This window comes from Cetorhinus maximus, chromosome 1 (genome assembly GCF_964194155.1).
Source record: "Cetorhinus maximus chromosome 1, sCetMax3.hap1.1, whole genome shotgun sequence".
In the NCBI taxonomy this organism is placed as follows: domain Eukaryota; kingdom Metazoa; phylum Chordata; class Chondrichthyes; order Lamniformes; family Cetorhinidae; genus Cetorhinus; species Cetorhinus maximus.
This window is the reverse complement of record NC_135879.1, coordinates 222,450,984-222,468,214: the sequence shown is the minus strand read 5'-3', so window position 1 is coordinate 222,468,214 and position 17,231 is coordinate 222,450,984. Positions and strand designations below refer to the sequence as shown.

General features: G+C 42.2%; 1 protein-coding gene across 4 annotated transcripts in view; it reads left to right on the top strand.

Moving 5' to 3' along the window:
* st3gal5 (ST3 beta-galactoside alpha-2,3-sialyltransferase 5) overlaps positions 1–5,489 on the top strand; it is a 113,224-nt gene extending 107,735 nt beyond the window's left edge. For all 4 annotated transcript variants that reach the window (XM_078553801.1, XM_078553791.1, XM_078553809.1 and 1 more), the window contains one exon: positions 2,464–5,489. In XM_078553801.1, coding sequence (XP_078409927.1) covers positions 2,464–2,739 — 276 coding nt within the window. In that variant the 3' untranslated portion in view covers positions 2,740–5,489. The remainder of the gene's footprint in view (positions 1–2,463) is intronic.
* Positions 5,490–17,231: the final 11,742 nt, after the last annotated feature.

Genomic DNA, 17,231 nt, shown 5'->3' with positions numbered 1-17,231 from the left:
TCTGCAAAGTATCCGAAAGTTGGCAGTGTGTGTTTGCTGATTTTTATTGGTCTTAGCACTGCTTCTGATTGGTCATTGTCCTTGATGTGCCATATTCAAATAAGCTCTGCAATAGATTCTGACATTATTTCACCACTGCCGAATAGGAATGCACAGTGTTCTAATTTTTGACTTTTGCAAGAAATTCCCAACCGTTGTCATTTTTTTAAGGAATGGGCACAGACCTGAAACTTTAACCCCATTTCTTTCTGCACAGATGCTGCCAGAGCTTCTGAGTAATTCCACATTTTATGTTCTTGTGTCATCTTTTTAAGTGCTGACTATAGTGACAATTCTAATAATTAGTATTCTGCCCCTGCAGCTGCCATATTTTTTCTCCTGCTTCTTTTGGCTTCTATGGGCAGGATCCCCCCCCGCCCCCGTTGGTGGCGAAGTTGAATGGTGGGCACGCACAGGCACGCCTCCAATTGGGGGCGTGGCACCATTTTACGTGGGTGGGCCAATTAAGGCCTGCCCAGCGCGACATCTGCATGGAAGCGCTATGTGTTCCCTGTGCTGGGGGGGTGGTGGGGGAGAAGATCTCTAAATCTGAGAGTGCGCTCTTTCCCTGAGGCTAAGTGCTGCCTCGGAGATCGACTGTTCTGTGACAAAAATGAGTTGTCACATGAGTTGGGACATGTCCATAATTTTTACAAAAACTTTAATAAAATTTTAAAAATCCTACATGAAACCTCGTCCCACCCGTGGATGAGGTTTCATGCTTTTTCTAATTCCCACTGGGGCTCCTGGCCTGCCCCCCCAACTTTAAGGTTGGACGGGTAGGTCCATTAATTAGCTTAATTACTCTGTCAATGGCCTCAATTGGCCATTGACAGGTTGGCGGACGCACAGCTGATTTTGCTACGCCCCCGCCTACTGGAAAATTTAAATGGGGCGTGGTGACATCGGGAGTTCCGCCTGACGTCACTGCGTGTTATTTTACGCATTGGCGAGTGGGCCCAATGTCTTGCATAATATTATAAAAGCAAAAAACTGCGGATGCTAGAAATCCAAAATAAAAATACCTGGAAAAACTCAGCAGGTCTGGCAGCATCTGCAGAGAGGAGCACAGTTAATGTTTCGAGTCCGTATGACTCTTGACTCTTGCATAATATTTCCTGACCAACAGGACAGGCAAGTGGATCAGCAGTTCCTTGGAGAGCCCAACAATCCCTGACTGAGAACCAGCTAGTGGCCTGTTGCCAGTGCTGGATTTTGCAACTAGCCAGTAGGAGCACAGAGGAGAATTTTATGCTCCCCATCAGCAGGTTTGCAGGCTTCTTGACCTGTCCGCAATTTTACAGGGGGCGGGTGAGGCCTAGGGCGGCCCACCTGCCCTCACCCCAAATGAGGCCCTTGAGTAGCCAATTATTGGCCACTTAAGGGTCACTTCCTGCCCTCAATTTTGAAAAATTAAGTAAGTTTCTTTGGTAGTACTGGAAAATAATTGCAAAATTATAGCTTTGAAATTTATCAGAATCTGAAGTTTATTATGGTTTTATGCCAAATCTTTGTGCATCTGCTGGGTTTGCCCATGCTCTTCTGAGGTGTGAGGGGAGTCCCTCGTTCTTGCACACTCTATGCCCACAGGTTGCTTCACGCCTCCCCTCCCCCACCAACAGGCACCCCTCTCCCCAGAAACACCAACCCGCCACTTTTACCTGACTCCGTAGAATGTGTTGCTGATCCTCTGCATAGGTGCCTGTACAATGCTGGCAGTGGCTACTGCTCCCACTGGCATTGTAGGTACTCCAGACGGTCTCTGATTGGCTTACAACGCTCAGGTGTAGGTTTCCCACCTTACTGTAGCCTTAATTCAGTGGGAGGCTCAATCCTGTCCAGGTACTTGTCTGATTGAACTAAATAGTGTAAGGCCTCCTGTGGAAAGGCGATGCGCTACCCTACTGGTTCTCCAACTGGTGGGTGGGACTCCTGTTGGTGCAATTAAATTCTGCCCTATGTGTGAAATTTTAAATTTTAGAAGATAGTGAAGTAGCTGTGCAAACCTAAACAAGCAGAAACTGAAAGTATTATGTACTGTACTGAGTTTTTTCCTTTTCCCCTTCCCCCCCCAATATGGTACCCACCCACCAGCAGTTGTCATAATATATTTGGTGACTGCCCTTTTCTTGCTCTGATCTTTGCCTCTCCAAGGAGATTACATAGCCACTGGTGGGTGACGAACATTGTGGGGGCATATGAGTGGGTGGGCATGATGCTTTATTGTGAATATGGGACATTGTTTCATGACCCAGCTGATATTTCTGTCAGCTTGTTTGTCATACTTTTTTGTGTTCTTTGTTAAAGCAACTAACAATGATTTCAGATTTTAATTACTGTCTTAATATGGCACTAGACTTGTACTTTATAATAATAAATCAGTCTTGCATTAGTAACATGGATGTTATCTGATTTATATTTTAGAATATTCCTACACTGGGAGTCAGCGCTGTTGTTCTAGCTACGCATTTATGTGACGAAGTCAGCTTGGCAGGATTTGGATACAACCTTAGCCAACCACAAACCCCATTGCACTATTATGAAAATGTCCAGATGGATGCGATGAAAGCCCAAACTATGCACAATGTGGAAACTGAAAGGAATTTCCTGGAAGATTTAGTTAAAGCAGGTGTTGTAAACGACCTCAGTGGAGGGATTCACTGCAAATTTTGCAATCAGAGGAAAAGTATGACCTTCTGAAAGTTTACAATTCTTTAAAAAAAAATGCTGTTCCAGAGTAGACATCATTTGAGGCCCATTAGCTAAGGTCTTTTCAGTACTGCCGTTAAGGAAATATTGCGATTCTTGCATGATCCTACTGAAGACTTTTTTGCAGGAATTATTTTTCTCAATCGTTCATCAAACATAGGAAGTATAACTTTGAAAGAAAATATGTGACTAGCAGATTTATTTCGGGTATTGAGCTAAATTGGAGTCAGTAATGTAATTGCAGCTTTTGATGAAATGGGTAATATCAGCACGAAGCATTTGTTTGTTAAATTGAGATTGCAATGCCCACTGCATATCATTCTCTCTCCTGTATGAATTTTAGAAACTACTTCATGTCTCTTGGATGTCACTAGTGGACATTAAGCCCAATTTAATAGTAATTAAGAAAATATTAATTTGAAAATGCCTCATTTAAATTGCACTAATGAAGTTGGCACCTTGCAAAACATGGTATTTTGGCAGTAAACTTAATAACTGTTCCAGCGAAAGTCATCTCTGTGCTTTGGAACGTATAGGATAATTTGAATTTTGTGTTTTGCTGCAGGTGTTATGTATTTGATTTTTTGAAACAGTGCATGTCTATCTGTTTCTGAAGATGTAGAACAGAATTCTTCAGAGTTAGCAATGCTTGCTTGGCAGCCATGCTTTTCAGATGGCAATTCTAGTGGTCTAGAGGTATCAAAATCAAATTTAATAATAGTGATTTGATAATAGTACTGTACAAGCTGATGTATGGCAATATCAAATGTTCATCCCCCCAAATGATGTTGCTTTTGTTATATGAATCTATGGGGATGAGGGTGGACCTCAGTAATCATGTAAAAGAGCTGGCAGTGAACCTGTAGCTCATCTTACACCTTGTTTGATTTTTCTTTTAAAGGACATCAGGTGTATAACAGGTTACAGACTCTCTTTCAGCCATTTTACATTACTGACGTAGTCAATTTCAGGCTTATGTTGCTGAGAAATTTTCAAAGTTTACCAAAGACATCTAGTGGATGTTGGCCGGTACTCTGCATGTAGAAGATAAGGTGGCACTAAATTCTGCTTCTCGCAGAAGTGTCAGTTAATTGAATCTTAATTTTTGAAGTTAGACACAGACATGTTTTCTAACTTTATGTTAATGTAAAGTATTGTAAAGTCAAATACTAATTGTCTGATTGTTTGTATTTTTATATGAACTGATATATAGCCAATTTATTGTGCTTCTTAACTAATGTCAAATGTATGGATTCTTACTAACTAACAGCATTTTCTTTTATAGTTTTATTCCAGAGATGATAGTTGATGGTAGCTCTTTGGGGGGAAGGTGCTAGTGATTCTAGCTTACAGAGAAAGATAGGTAATCTTTTGGTTAACCTGTTTTATTGGCTTGGGCATTGTCAATATCCTATTTCTGTTTTTCAGTTAATCTTTGTGATTAACTAATTGCATTGGGGGCAATGAAATTTTGGCCCGTTTGACAGAATTTACCTACATTTGAACACTGTTTGACCTAAAAGGTTACTGCTTCACTCAATGAAACATATTGTTTCTCTTTTTCGTGAAGTTAGCAAAACAGGCAACATTCTATTGACTTTTTTGCTAATGCAAGCAAATGAAAGGAGACGTACTGCAATACATTGAGAAGAGTGTACTGTCAATGACATCTAAAAATATTTAGTATAGTGAGATATTATTAGAACTGGAATCAACACACATGGAAAAGCTACTAATGGTGATACACCAAAATATTTCGTAAAGCAGCAATTAATTGGTTATAATTTGGCAGAAACAGGTAAGATCTATCCATAAGATGAATAAGTGTATTTAAAGAAAGAAAAACCAATGTAGGCAAAACCTGAAAAGATTGCATCTTTACGAGTCTTTGAGCAATAGCTGAGAGATCTTTGCTAGTTTTGTCCCGGTGTTGCACTATGCTTTCTATTCAAAATAAATTTTGTGCATCGAACAGTACATTTTACTTTATTCATGGTTTGTGAGTATTATTTCACAGTTGTATGGACACGATAGGTTATAAATGTTCATTTGGCCTATCATAAGCTATACTCCTATGTAAAGATTGCATCAAAGAGCAAACTACCTTAAGAGTTGAATAAGGTAAGGAAATCCAAAACAAAAACAAAAATACCTGGAAAAACTCAGCAGGTCTGACAGCATCTGCGGAGGGGAACACAGTTAACGTTTCGAGTCCGTATGTTGAAGAGTCATACGGACTTGAAACGTTAACTGTGTTCCTCTCCGCAGATGCTGTCAGACCTGCTGAGTTTTTCCAGGTATTTTTGTTTTTGTTTTGGATTTCCAGCATCTGCAGTTTTTTGCTTTTACCTTAAGGTTAGATTGTTGTTCAGGGAGACTTGAGGAACCACCTTCAATGGTGATGTTTGATTCTTTATATTTCTATGTTGGATAGAATTTGAAAGAGAATGTTTCTGACAGCTTCCTGCAATAGGAGATCCTATTATGAAGTAAAGCCACATAAGGATTTCTTATATAGCTCCTGTTATGCTATGCCAATTTGTAAAACCTGTCCCAAATTATTTTTTGGGGTGGGGGGCAGGGCATGTTGTTTGGGAGTGATTAAAGATATTACTTCAAATTTGTGACCCAATGATGTGATCCTATTAGGTTTTGACTGTATAGCACTGTTACAGAAATTGTATGTTTGCTTTGCCCTTCAACTTGTTTTTCATTGTAAAATTAAATCCATTTTATGTAAATATGAGATGTGAATTTGTTGAACTTAGAATAATTAATATTTGTCCATTCTTCATATTTAAACAAAACTATCATTAGGTGGTGTATATTTTAATAGGTGTACATACAAGCCTATAATATAACTTTCTACTATTTGTCTATTTTAGGATTTTAATGTACTAAATTGTTATTTTTAAACATGTACTAAAATTCCAACTCCTCCAACTTTGCACTGGACCACCATCCACTTTTTGAATGCATTATTCAGATAACTCTGAAATGTAACTAACACCGAGGGCTGAATTTTCCCCCTGTCGGTGGGGGGTTGTATGGGGGCGGGCAGGAGTGAGTGCGAACCGGATCAGCGCCCTCGATCGGGTGTGCGCCACCATTTTACGTGGGTGGGCCAATTAAGGCCCGCCCAGCATGACGCTCGCCCAGAAGCGCTGAGCGCTCCCTATGCAGGTGGGAGGGGGATTCCCTGAGGCACAGAGGTTTGTTTAAGGCTCAAACATTAAGAATTGAAAATATTTTAAGACATGTCCCCTCATGTGACAGTGTCACATAAGCTGGGACATGTCAAGGAACATTAAATAAAAAATGTATTTAATTTATAAACACTTCATAAAACCTCATCCCGTCTGTGGATGAGGTTCCATGAAAAATGTGAAGGCCATCTGGGCTCTTTGCCTGCCCGCCAACCTTAAGGTTGGACGGGCAGCTCATTTAATTGATTTAATTAGTTTTAGACAGGCCTTAATAGGCCTTTGACAGTTTGGCGGGCGCACAGCCAAACTGAAAATCTAAATGACGCACAGTGATGTCGGGGCACCCGCCCAACATCACCACGTGTCATTTTACGCGTCGGTGAGCGGGCCTCACCCCTGCTCGCCGACCAGAAAATTCTCCCCCAACAGCCTGATTTTTAAATCAGTTAATTTTCCGTTTCTTTTTGTGTCTTAAAATGTGGAAGCATTAGTTACTTAAGCTTCAATAAATTCTCCGTAATTCTCTGGACTCAGGCTTGGTCAGGTTTTCTACTTGCCATAAAATAGCAGCCCTTGGTCAGAAGGGTGTAAAATTGCTAATCTGTTCATAAATTTTGAGACTTGTGTTATATCATTGCTTTTCTTCAGATTTTGTAGCAATATTTACAAAACTGCAGGTTTCTGAAGTTTTGGTATGCTGCTTTTTAACGGGCAAGATTCCTTAAGAGCACCGAATTTGTTTTAGAAATTTGATGCAGCTGGGATGAAAATAATTATTTCCTGCCAAGTTTCAAATTTCAAAATGCTTATCTTTTCTTTTTTAAGCATAGCTAGACTGTCTAATGATTATTTTCATTTTCCAATTATACCTTCTTGAAATTAATACAGGTAACACAGACAAAAAGAACAAAAGCAAACAAATTAAGTTATGCATAAATATGAGATGTTTAAATTCACAATTATTACAAGGGACTAACTGACGTCATGCCGCCTTGTAGAAGACTCATGGTGAACAGTTAGCAGCAAATCAAGTACTATAATTTTAGCAAGTTGTACATTGGAAACGCAGTTGAGATTAAGGAACATAATCTTTTTCTGGAGGGCATTTGACGGTTTTAAATTCTGAACGCTGGTGCATTAAAAATCTCTTCAGCAGAATTCTTAGTTACAATATACATGTAATGAAGTTGCACAATAAAATTTCGTATTAGTGATGCAATTTTAGTGAGTTACTTTTAGATTATTCTACATTTATTTATGCATATTGTATTTTTGTTTGTAATTTAGATTTTCACTTCTGCAGTTTGACCATAAATTATGATTTATTTTAAATGTATGTGTAATTTAACATTTAAAAAGTAACATTTTTAAAATTCATTTGCAGGACGTGGGGCACCGCTGGCTAGGCCAGCATTTATTGCCCAACCCTATTTGCCCTTGAGAAGGTGGTGGTGAGCTGCCTTCTTGAACTGCTGCAGCTCCTGTGGTGCAGGTACACCCTCAGTCAGGTTATGAAGGGTGTTCCAGGATTTTGACCCAGCGACAGTGAAGGAATGGCGATATAGTTCCAAGTCAGGATGGTGAGTGGCTTGGAAGGGGACTTCCAGCTGGTAGTGTTCCTATCTACCTGCTGCCCTTGACCTTCTAGACGGGTGTGGAAGGTGCTGCATAAGGAGCCATGGTGAGCTTCTGCAGTGCATCTTATCGATGGTACACACTGCTGCCACTGTTTTTTGTGATGGGAGGAGTGAATGTTATGGAAGGGGTGCCAATCAAGCAGGCAGCTTTGTCCTGGAGGTTATCGGGCTTCTTGTGTTATTGGAGCTGCACTCATCTAGGCAAGTGGAGAGTATTCCATCACACTCCTGACTTGTGCCTTGTAGATGGTGGACAGGCTTTGGGGAATCAGGAGGTGAGTTACTCACCGCAGGATTCCTAGCCTCTGACCTGCTATTGTAGCCACAGTATTTATATTGCTAGTCCAATTCATTTTCTGGTTAATGGTAACCCCCCCACAGGATGTTAATAGTGGGGGATTCAGTGATGGTAATGCCATTGAACATCAAGGGGCAATGGTTGGATTTCCTCTTGATGGAGATGGTCGTTGCCTGGCACTTGTGTGGCACAAAAAGTACTTACCACTTGTCAGCCCAAGCTTGGATATTGTCCAGGTCCTGCTGCATTTAGACATGGACTGCTTCAGTATCTGAGGAGTCGCGAATGATGCTGAACATTGTGCAATCATCAGTGAACACTCCCACTTCTGACCCTACGATGGAGGGAAGGTCATTGATGAAGTAGCTGAAGATGGTGGGGCCGAGGACACTACCCTGAGAAACTCCTGGAGTGATGTCCTAGAACTGAGATGATTGACTTCCAACAACCACAGCCATCTTTCTTTGTACTTGGTATGACTGCTTCCCATTGACTTCAGTTTTGCTAGGGCTCCTTGATGCCACACTCTGTTAAATGCTGCCTTGAGGTCAAGGACAGTCTCACTCACCTCACCTTGGGAGTTCAGCCCTTTTGTCCATGTTTGAACCAAGGCTGTAATGAGGTGAGAAGTTGAGTGACTCTGGCGGAACCCAAACTGGATGTCAGTGAGCAGGTTATTGCTTAGCAAGTGCCACTTGATAGCACTGGTGATGACCCCTTCCATCACTTTACTGATGGTGGGGAGTAGACTGATGGGGCGGTAATTGGCCGGTAATTGGATTTGTCCTTTTTGTGTAGAGCACATACCTGGCGATTTTCCACATTGCTGGGTAGATGCCGGTGTTGCAGTTGTACTGGTACAGCTTGGCTAGGGGCACGGCAAATCCTGGAGCACAAGTACTATTGCTGAGGTATTGTCAGGGCCCATAGCTTTTGCACCATCCAGTGCCTTCAGAGTTCTTAATACCACATGGAGTGAATCGAATTGGCTGAAGACCCAGCATCTGTGATGCTGGGGACCTCTGGAGGAGGCCAAAATGGATCATCCACTCTGAACTTCTGGCTGAAGATTGTTGTGAATGCTTCAGCCTTATCTTTTGCACTGCTGTGCTGGGCTCCCCCATCATTGAGGATGGGGACATTTATGGAGCCACCTCCTCCAGTGAGTTGTTTAATTGTCCACCACCATTCACAACTGGACTAGATCTGATCCCTTGGTTGTGCAATTGCTTAGCTCTGTCTATCACTTGCTGCTTATGCTTTTTGGCACGCAAGTAGCCCTGTGTTGTTGCTACACCAGGTTGATACCTCGTATTTAGGTATGCTTGGTGTTGGTCCTTCCTGCACTCTTCATTGAACCAAGGTTGAACCCTGGCTTCGTGGTAATGGTAGAGTGGAGGCTATGCCGGGCCATGAGGTTATAGATTGTGGTTGAGCGCAATTCTGCTGCTGCTGATGGCTGACAGCGCCTAATGGATACCCAGTCTTGAGTTGCTAGATCTGTTTGAAACCTAGCCCATTTACCATGGTGGTAGTGCCACAGAACACAACGGAAGATATCCGCAATATGAAGACAGGACTTCGTCTCCATAAGGACTGTGTGGTGGTCACTCCTACCGATGCTGTCATAGACAGATGCATCAGATCTGCCCTCTTGTTGGTTGCTGGTGGGCTATACCCAGGGATTGTGATCTATAAGGTATGATTCTTTGAATATGACTGTCAGGCTGTTGCTTGACTAGTCTTGAGACAGCTTCCCAATTTTGGCACAAGCTCTCAAATGTCCATAATGAGGACTTTGCAGGGTCAACTAGGCTGGGTTACCAGGGTTGTCATTTCTGGAGCCTCGGTCGATGCTGGGTGCTCCATCCGACTTTGTTGTGATTTGATACAACTGCCATTTCAGAGGGCATTTAAGAATCAACCACATTACTGTGGATCTGGAGTCACATGTAGGTAAGGATGGCAGATTTCCTTCCCTAGAGCACATTAGTGGACCAGATGGGCTTTTACGATAATCGACAATGGTTTCATGGTCATCATTAGACTTTTAATTCCAGATTTTTTATTGAATTCAAATTCTACCATCTGCTGTGGTGGTATTCGAACCCGGGTTCCCAGGGCATTACCCTGGATCTCTGGATTACCAGTCCAGTGACAATACTACTATGCCACTACCTTGATTTGATTATATTAAATTGTATCAATGTACATTGCAAATATAGATAGTGTTCAAAGCCTTACACCATTGCTGTGTAGGAATACATATAATACAAACATCTTTAAAAAAGACTGTATTTTTTAATGTAACCTTTCACAACCTCAGAATATCCCAAAGCACTTTACAGTCTATTAAATGCTTTTCAAGTGCAGTCCTTGTTGTAATGAAGGAAATGTGACAATTTGCACACAAGGTCCCATGTGATGATGACCAAATAATCTTTTTTCTGGAACGTTGGCCAGATCTCCCTGACTTTCTTCGAAATAGTGTCACGGCCCTGAGAGGACAGACGCATCCTCGGTTTAACATCTCATCCGGAAGACAACACCTCCAACAGCGTAGCAGCCTTTGGATTGTCGGCCTGTATTTTGTGGTCAAGTCTCTGGAGTGGTACTTACCCCCAGTCTTCTGACTCATGCAAGAGTGGTGTCCAATGAGCTATACATAACTGTGCATATATCCTGCTTGGCAAACAAACTATTAAGTGTAAAATAATGCCTTTTAAAATAGAATCTACAACAAATATACTCCAATAGTATTTTAAAGTAACATACAACATACTTCTGCAGAAATATTATCTTTGTAAAAATTTGTATTTTGATGAATTTGTGCATGAATGAGGTTGGCCCTTGGTACAGTTCTTTTCAGCATATAAAGCAATGTTCAACAGCTAACAACAGAGGAACAGGAGTAACCATTCAGTCCTTTGAGTCTACCATTCAATCCGATCATTGCTGATTACCTGCTTTTAATAGGGGACATTGGGCAAGTAAAGTGATTATTTAACATCATTTGAGTTTGGGCCTTGAGATGAGATTGTTTTGTAATTAAATAATTTGTAATTAAATATGTTTTGTTATAATTTCATGATACAAATCATTAGTTGTCAGTTTGAGAACATTTTTGAGATCAGTTTCCTGTCAGTTTCACATGAACTAATGCACTAAAGCAGGAAATACATGGCATTTTCTTCCATAATATAGAAGCAAGTGTATAGTCACGGAGAATGCCTTTTGATTCATTTGGTATATTGATCTGAGCAGAGAATATTCACATTCCACTGACATCTCTAATTGTGAACATTACTAAAAAGTTAATGCCTGTGACTTAGAGCATCTGTAGTTTTGGGAATCATAGTTTGTTTTGGACTAAGCCCTGATGCATATTTATTTTTATGATAGGTTCCAAAACACAATAATTTAAATGTGGTTGAGTAGCTCTTTTCTCTGCTTTGTAACATGTGGAGGGGGCGAGGGAGGAAGGGAAGGCGGGTGGGAGTTGTGGAGGAAAGAATACTGACATCACAGAATTTTTAGCCCATTGTGTCTGCACCGGCTGTCCAAATGAACATTATGACCTAGTGCCATTGCCCTGCCTTTTCCCCCATACCCTGCACATTATTTCTATTCAAATAATCATTTAATGCCCTCTTGAATGCCTCTATTGAACCTGCCTCCACCATCCTTCCAGGCAGTGCATTCCAGACCCGAACCACTTGTGAGAAGAAATTTTTTCTCGCGTCACATTTCCTCCTTTTGCAAATCACTTCAAATCTGTGCCCTCTCGTTTTTGATTCTTTTATGAGCGGGAACAGTCCTCCCTACCTAGTCTGTCCAGACTCCTCATGATTTTGAACATCTCTATCAAATCCTCTCTTAGCTGCCTTCTGTCCAAGGAGAATAGTCCCAACCTCTCCAATTTATCTTCGTAACTGAAGATTCTCATCCCTGGAACCATTCTTGTAAATTTCTTCTGCACTCTCTCCAGTGTGTTCACATCCTTCCTATAATGTGGTGCCCAGAATACTCCAGCTGAGGTCTAATGAGTTTTATATAAATTCAGCATAACCTCCTTGCTCTTGTACTCTATGCCCCTATTAATAAAGCCCAGGATACTATATGCTTTATTAACTGCTCTCTCCACCTGTCCTGCCACCTTCAATGGTCTATGCACGTATACACACAAGTCTTTATGCTCCTGCACCCCCTCCAAAATTTCACCCCTTATTTTATATTGTCTGTCCATGTTCTTACCAAAATGCATCACCTCACACTTCTCTGCACTGAACTCTATCTGCCCACTCCACCAACTTTTCTATGTCCTTTTGAAGTTCTATACTGTCCTCCTCACAGTTTACAACACTCCCAAGCTTCGTATCATTCACAAACTTTGAAATTGTCCCCTGCACACCTAGATCTAAATCATTTATATATACTAGGAAAAGCAAAGGTTCCAATATCGACCCCTGGGGAACTCCACTACAAATCTTCCTCCAGCCCGAAAAATATCCATTGACCATTACTTTCTGATTCCTATTTTTCAGCCAATTTTGTATTCACTTTGCTACTGTCCCTTTTATTCCATGAGCAATAACTTTTCTCACAAGTCAGTTGTGTGGCACTGTATCAAGGGCCTTTTGAAAGTCCATGTACACCACATCGACAGCATTATCCTCATTGACCTTTTCTCTTACCTCTTCAAAAAAAACTCCCAGCAAGTTAGTTAAACATGATTTCCCCTTTAGAAGTCCATGCTGGCTCTTCCTTATCAACCCATATTTTTCAATGTGACTACTAATTCTACCCCAAATAAATTTTTTCTAGAATCCTGCCCAACACTGAAGTTAAACTGACTGGTCTGTAATTGCTGGGCTTATCCTTACCATCTTTTTTTAACAAGGGCGTAATGTTTGCAATTCTCCAGTCCCCTGGCACCTCCCTGAATCTAGGGAAGACTGAAAAATTATGGCCAGTGCCCCTGCAATTTCTCCTACTTCCTTCAATATCCTTGGATGCATCTTGTTCGGTCCTGGTGCCTTGTCAACTTTAAGTACTGACAGTCTATTCAACACTTCCTCCTTATCATTTTTGAATCCTTTTAGTGACAGAGTTTCCTCGTCTGTCACCATGGCCTGGGTAGCATCTTCCTCCTTGGTAAAGGCGGATGCAAAGTCTTCATTTAAAACCTCAGCCATGGCCCCTTCTACCATGTATAAATTCCCTTTTTAGTCCCTAATTGGCTCGATGACTCCTCTTACCACCCTTTCACTATTTATATGCCTATGGAAGACTTTGGGATTCCCCTTTATGTTGGCGGCCAGCCTTTTCTCATAGTCCCTCTTCACTTCTCTAATTTGCTTTTTCACCTCCCCTCTGAACCTTCTGTATTCCTCTTTGTTTTCAATTGTATTTTCTACCTGACACCTGTCATAAGTACTCTCCTTCTTTATCTTAATTTCAATCTCCTTTTTCATCCAGGGAGCTCTGGATTTGTTTGCCCTACCTTTCCCTTTCGATGGAATATACCTTGACTGTGCAGGAGCCAATTCTTTTTGAAGGTAGCCCATTCTTCAGCTACAGTTTTTCCTGCCAATCTTTTGCTCCAATCTATCTGGCCCAGCTCCGTTCGTGCCCCATCAAAGTTGGCTCTCGTCCAGTTAATTATTCTTACTCTGGATTGCCTATCGTCCTTTTCTATCATCATCCTAAAACGTAGAATACAAGGATCACTATCTCCTAAATGTTCCCCTACTGACACTTGATCTACTTAGCCCATCTCATTTTCAAGAACCAGGTCCAACAGTGCATCTTGTTGGATTGCACACATACTGCTGTAGAAAAATTTCCTGAATACAATCTAGGAATTTTTGCCCCTCTCCACCCTTTACACTACCACTGTCCCAGTCTACATTCAGGTAACTAAAGTCACCCATTATATCTACTCTATAATGCTTGCATCTCTCTGCAATTTCCCTGCAGATTTGTTGTTCTTTGTCCTTCTCACTAGTTGGCAGTCTATAGACTACACCAGGCAATGCAATTGCACCCTTTTTGTTGCTTAGCTGTAGCCAAATTGATTCTGTCCTTGGGCCTCCTGGGGCATCCTCTTTCTCCAGCACTGCAATGCTCTCCTTAACCTACACTGCCACCCCTCCTTTCCTATCTTTTCTTGTACCCGAGAATATTTTACATCAAGTTCTGCCCTTCCTTGAGCCAGGTCTCTGTTATTGCCACAACATCATATTTCCACATGGCAATCTGCCCCTGTAACTCCCCAATCTTATTTACTATACTCCGTGCATTCACATACATGCATAGAACCCTGATTTAGATTTTGTTACTTTCTCCCTCAGCCTGACTTCACCTATTAATTTACTATTCTCTATACTAGTGCTATCTGTCCCTTCCAGTATTTTGTGCACCCTGGTATTCCTCTCTCATATTTTCTCTTGGTTCCCACACCCCTGCTGAGTTAGTTTAAAGCCCTCCAACAGCACTAGCAAAATGCCTGCTCGAAACTCAATCCCACCTCTGTTCAGGTGCAGCCTGTCCGGCTTGTACAGGTGCCATCTTCCCCAAAGTCAGTTCCAGTGTCCCAAGAATCTAAAGCTCTCCCTCCTTCACCATCTTTCCAGCCACGTATTCATCTGCCTTATCCTCCTGGTCCTGTACTAACTGGCATGTGGTACTGGGAGTAACCCGGAGATGACTAAATTTGAGGCCCTGCTTGCTAATTTTCTATCTAGCTCCCTGAATTCTGATTGCAGGACTACATCCCCCTTCCTGCCTAAGTCATTGGTACCAATGTGGACTATGACCTCTGGCTATTCACCCTCCTCCCAGAAGAATGTCCTGCAGCCGCTCTGTGACATCCTTGACCCTGGCACCAGGGAGGCAACATCCCATCCTGGAGTCACGTCTATGGCCACAGAAATGCCTGTCTGCTCCCCTAACCAATGAATCCCCCATCATTATTGCTCGCTCACTTTTTCTTCCTCCCCACCTGTACAGCCGAGCCGCTTGTGGTGCCACAAACCTGGCTCTGACTGCACTCCTCTGAAGAACCAGCGCCTCATCAGCTTACAAAACAGAAAATGGATTTATGAGCGGGACTCCAGGGAACTCCTGCAGCACCTACCTACTTCTCTTAGACTGCCTGGTGATCACCCATTCTCCCTCTGTCTCCCAAGCCCTTAAGCTGCAATGTGACCACCTCTTTGGGCATGCTATCCACGTAGCTCTCAGCCTCGCACTCAGAAGCCGCAGCTTGAGCTCTGAAACCCAGGGCTCGAGGTTCTGCAGCTGGCAGCACTTCCTGCACATGTGGTCGTCTAGGACACCACTAGGACATGTAACAATAAACTTCTTTCATACAAAGTAGTTTCTGCTAATTTCTTGTCAAGTTTAAATTTGTTAACTTGAAATATTACACAGAACAATTTCAGCTCAATATGCCTGCACTTTAACATTTTTCAGTTGAACAATGAAAGTAACCTAATGACACGAGCAAAAGTCCAATCACTTGATTCTTTCCATCTAGAAATTGCCCCTGGTCAGAATACCGTGCTTAGGCCAGCAAGATCAGACTGGACAACTTTGACTTAAAAATGGCTTGTTAATCCATTTAAAAGTAAACTGGAGGTTAAATGAAATTTACAAATCTTGCAGAAAGAAAGGGAAGGGGTGGGGAGAAGTCCTGTAGGATGAATGTAGGAACATGTAGCAACTTAGCCACAGGGGATAATAGAGGCCTGAGAAAGGATGTCTGCAGTTATAAAGTATAACCGGAAAATTTTCAGTATCGAGCAAGCTATCAGAGACACAGTGAGATCAATACTAGATGCAAATTGGCCCAAAGCTAAAGAGCATTTGGTTTCACAAGGTAAGACACGAGTGCCAGGCCTTTCCAAATATAAGGTTACAATTCAATACTTCAAATGAACTTTTATTCAGTGGGTGCCTCCGGGTTGGAGCAAATTATATTTGTAACACCTCCCAGTTTGCTGTACATTGTTGAATAAGGGAGGTTACTGAAGCTCTGTATCTCAAAAGAGATGAGTACATTTTCATTCTCTCTTGCCAGCAAGAAACAGGAGGAGCATGTACATGGTTTGTGAGGATCATAGGCTTCTCCATGCTGGAAGGTGCTATTGACTCTACACATGTGGGTTCCATATGTCAACCTTGAGATGTATCACCACTGAAAGAGATTTCTTTCCCTGAATGCCCATTTGGTATGTGACCATATGCAGAAAATCTTGTAGGGCAATGCCTGGTATCCTAGTAGCAGTGATGATGCCTTTATTGTGCGGCAGTCTGCTGTGCCATAAGTATTTGAGCCACTATCAGAGGGTGGTTGCCAGGTGACAAGGGCTATCCTTCGATTGCATAGCCTATGACTCCAGTGTACAACCTATGCACAGCTTATGTACAATGAAAGCCATGCTGCCATAGGAAAGGTGATAAAGCAGACCATTGGTGTGCTGAAACAGTGTTCTTTCTGCCTGGACTGCTGCAGCGGAGCCCTGCAGTACTCTGCAAAACTCATCTCAAGATTCATAGTGGTCTGCTGCATGATGCAGAAGTTCGCCATTCTGAGAACACAGCCCTTACAGCACCTATTTGGAGAGCAGCTGAGGAGCAGGAGGAAAGGAAGGGAGGAAGCAACTGACAGTCTTTTTCTGGCTGGCTGTCCATGGCTGTCCTCAGCCAACTTTGGTATCAGTCAATGCAGCCCCAATTCCCTATTCACCAACAATTCTTAACTTCTGTTACTGATCATCTCAATGCCTGTCTGGCCACAATGCAAAAAGTAAAGGCCACTACAAAATAAAGTCAAACCAGATTTTTAAATCAAAACTTGCCATATTACACACACATGTCAACTAATCACCCTTTTCTTTCCCTTAATATTTGTCTTCCATGTGCATTTGCCTGTCTGTGGTTCTCCCCCATGGTGCTACACCAGTGACTGCAGCATAGCTAGTGGAAGACTGCTGCCTTTCAATGAGGGAAACTGCAGATGGCCTTCAAGAATAACCTCTAGCAGTTTTGGCACTAGAAGGCCTGACCTCGTATTGCACCATCTCAGCTTGGGCACAGCAGCCTGAACTGGCTGACAGGCAACAGCAAGGGCACTGAAAGTGTGACAGTGGTGGGAGGACAAATTCTGTCATTTGGAGAGGCTTGTGTTCCACAGAGCCACTGCCAATTCCCCAGTAGTGCCTCAGCAGTCCTAGAAATCTGTTGGAGGACAAATTGCTGGACCGCAGTGATGCCCTGCAAACCCTTTGAAGGCTGGTATAATAACCATCATGGCAGCAGGATGAACATGCTTGAGAG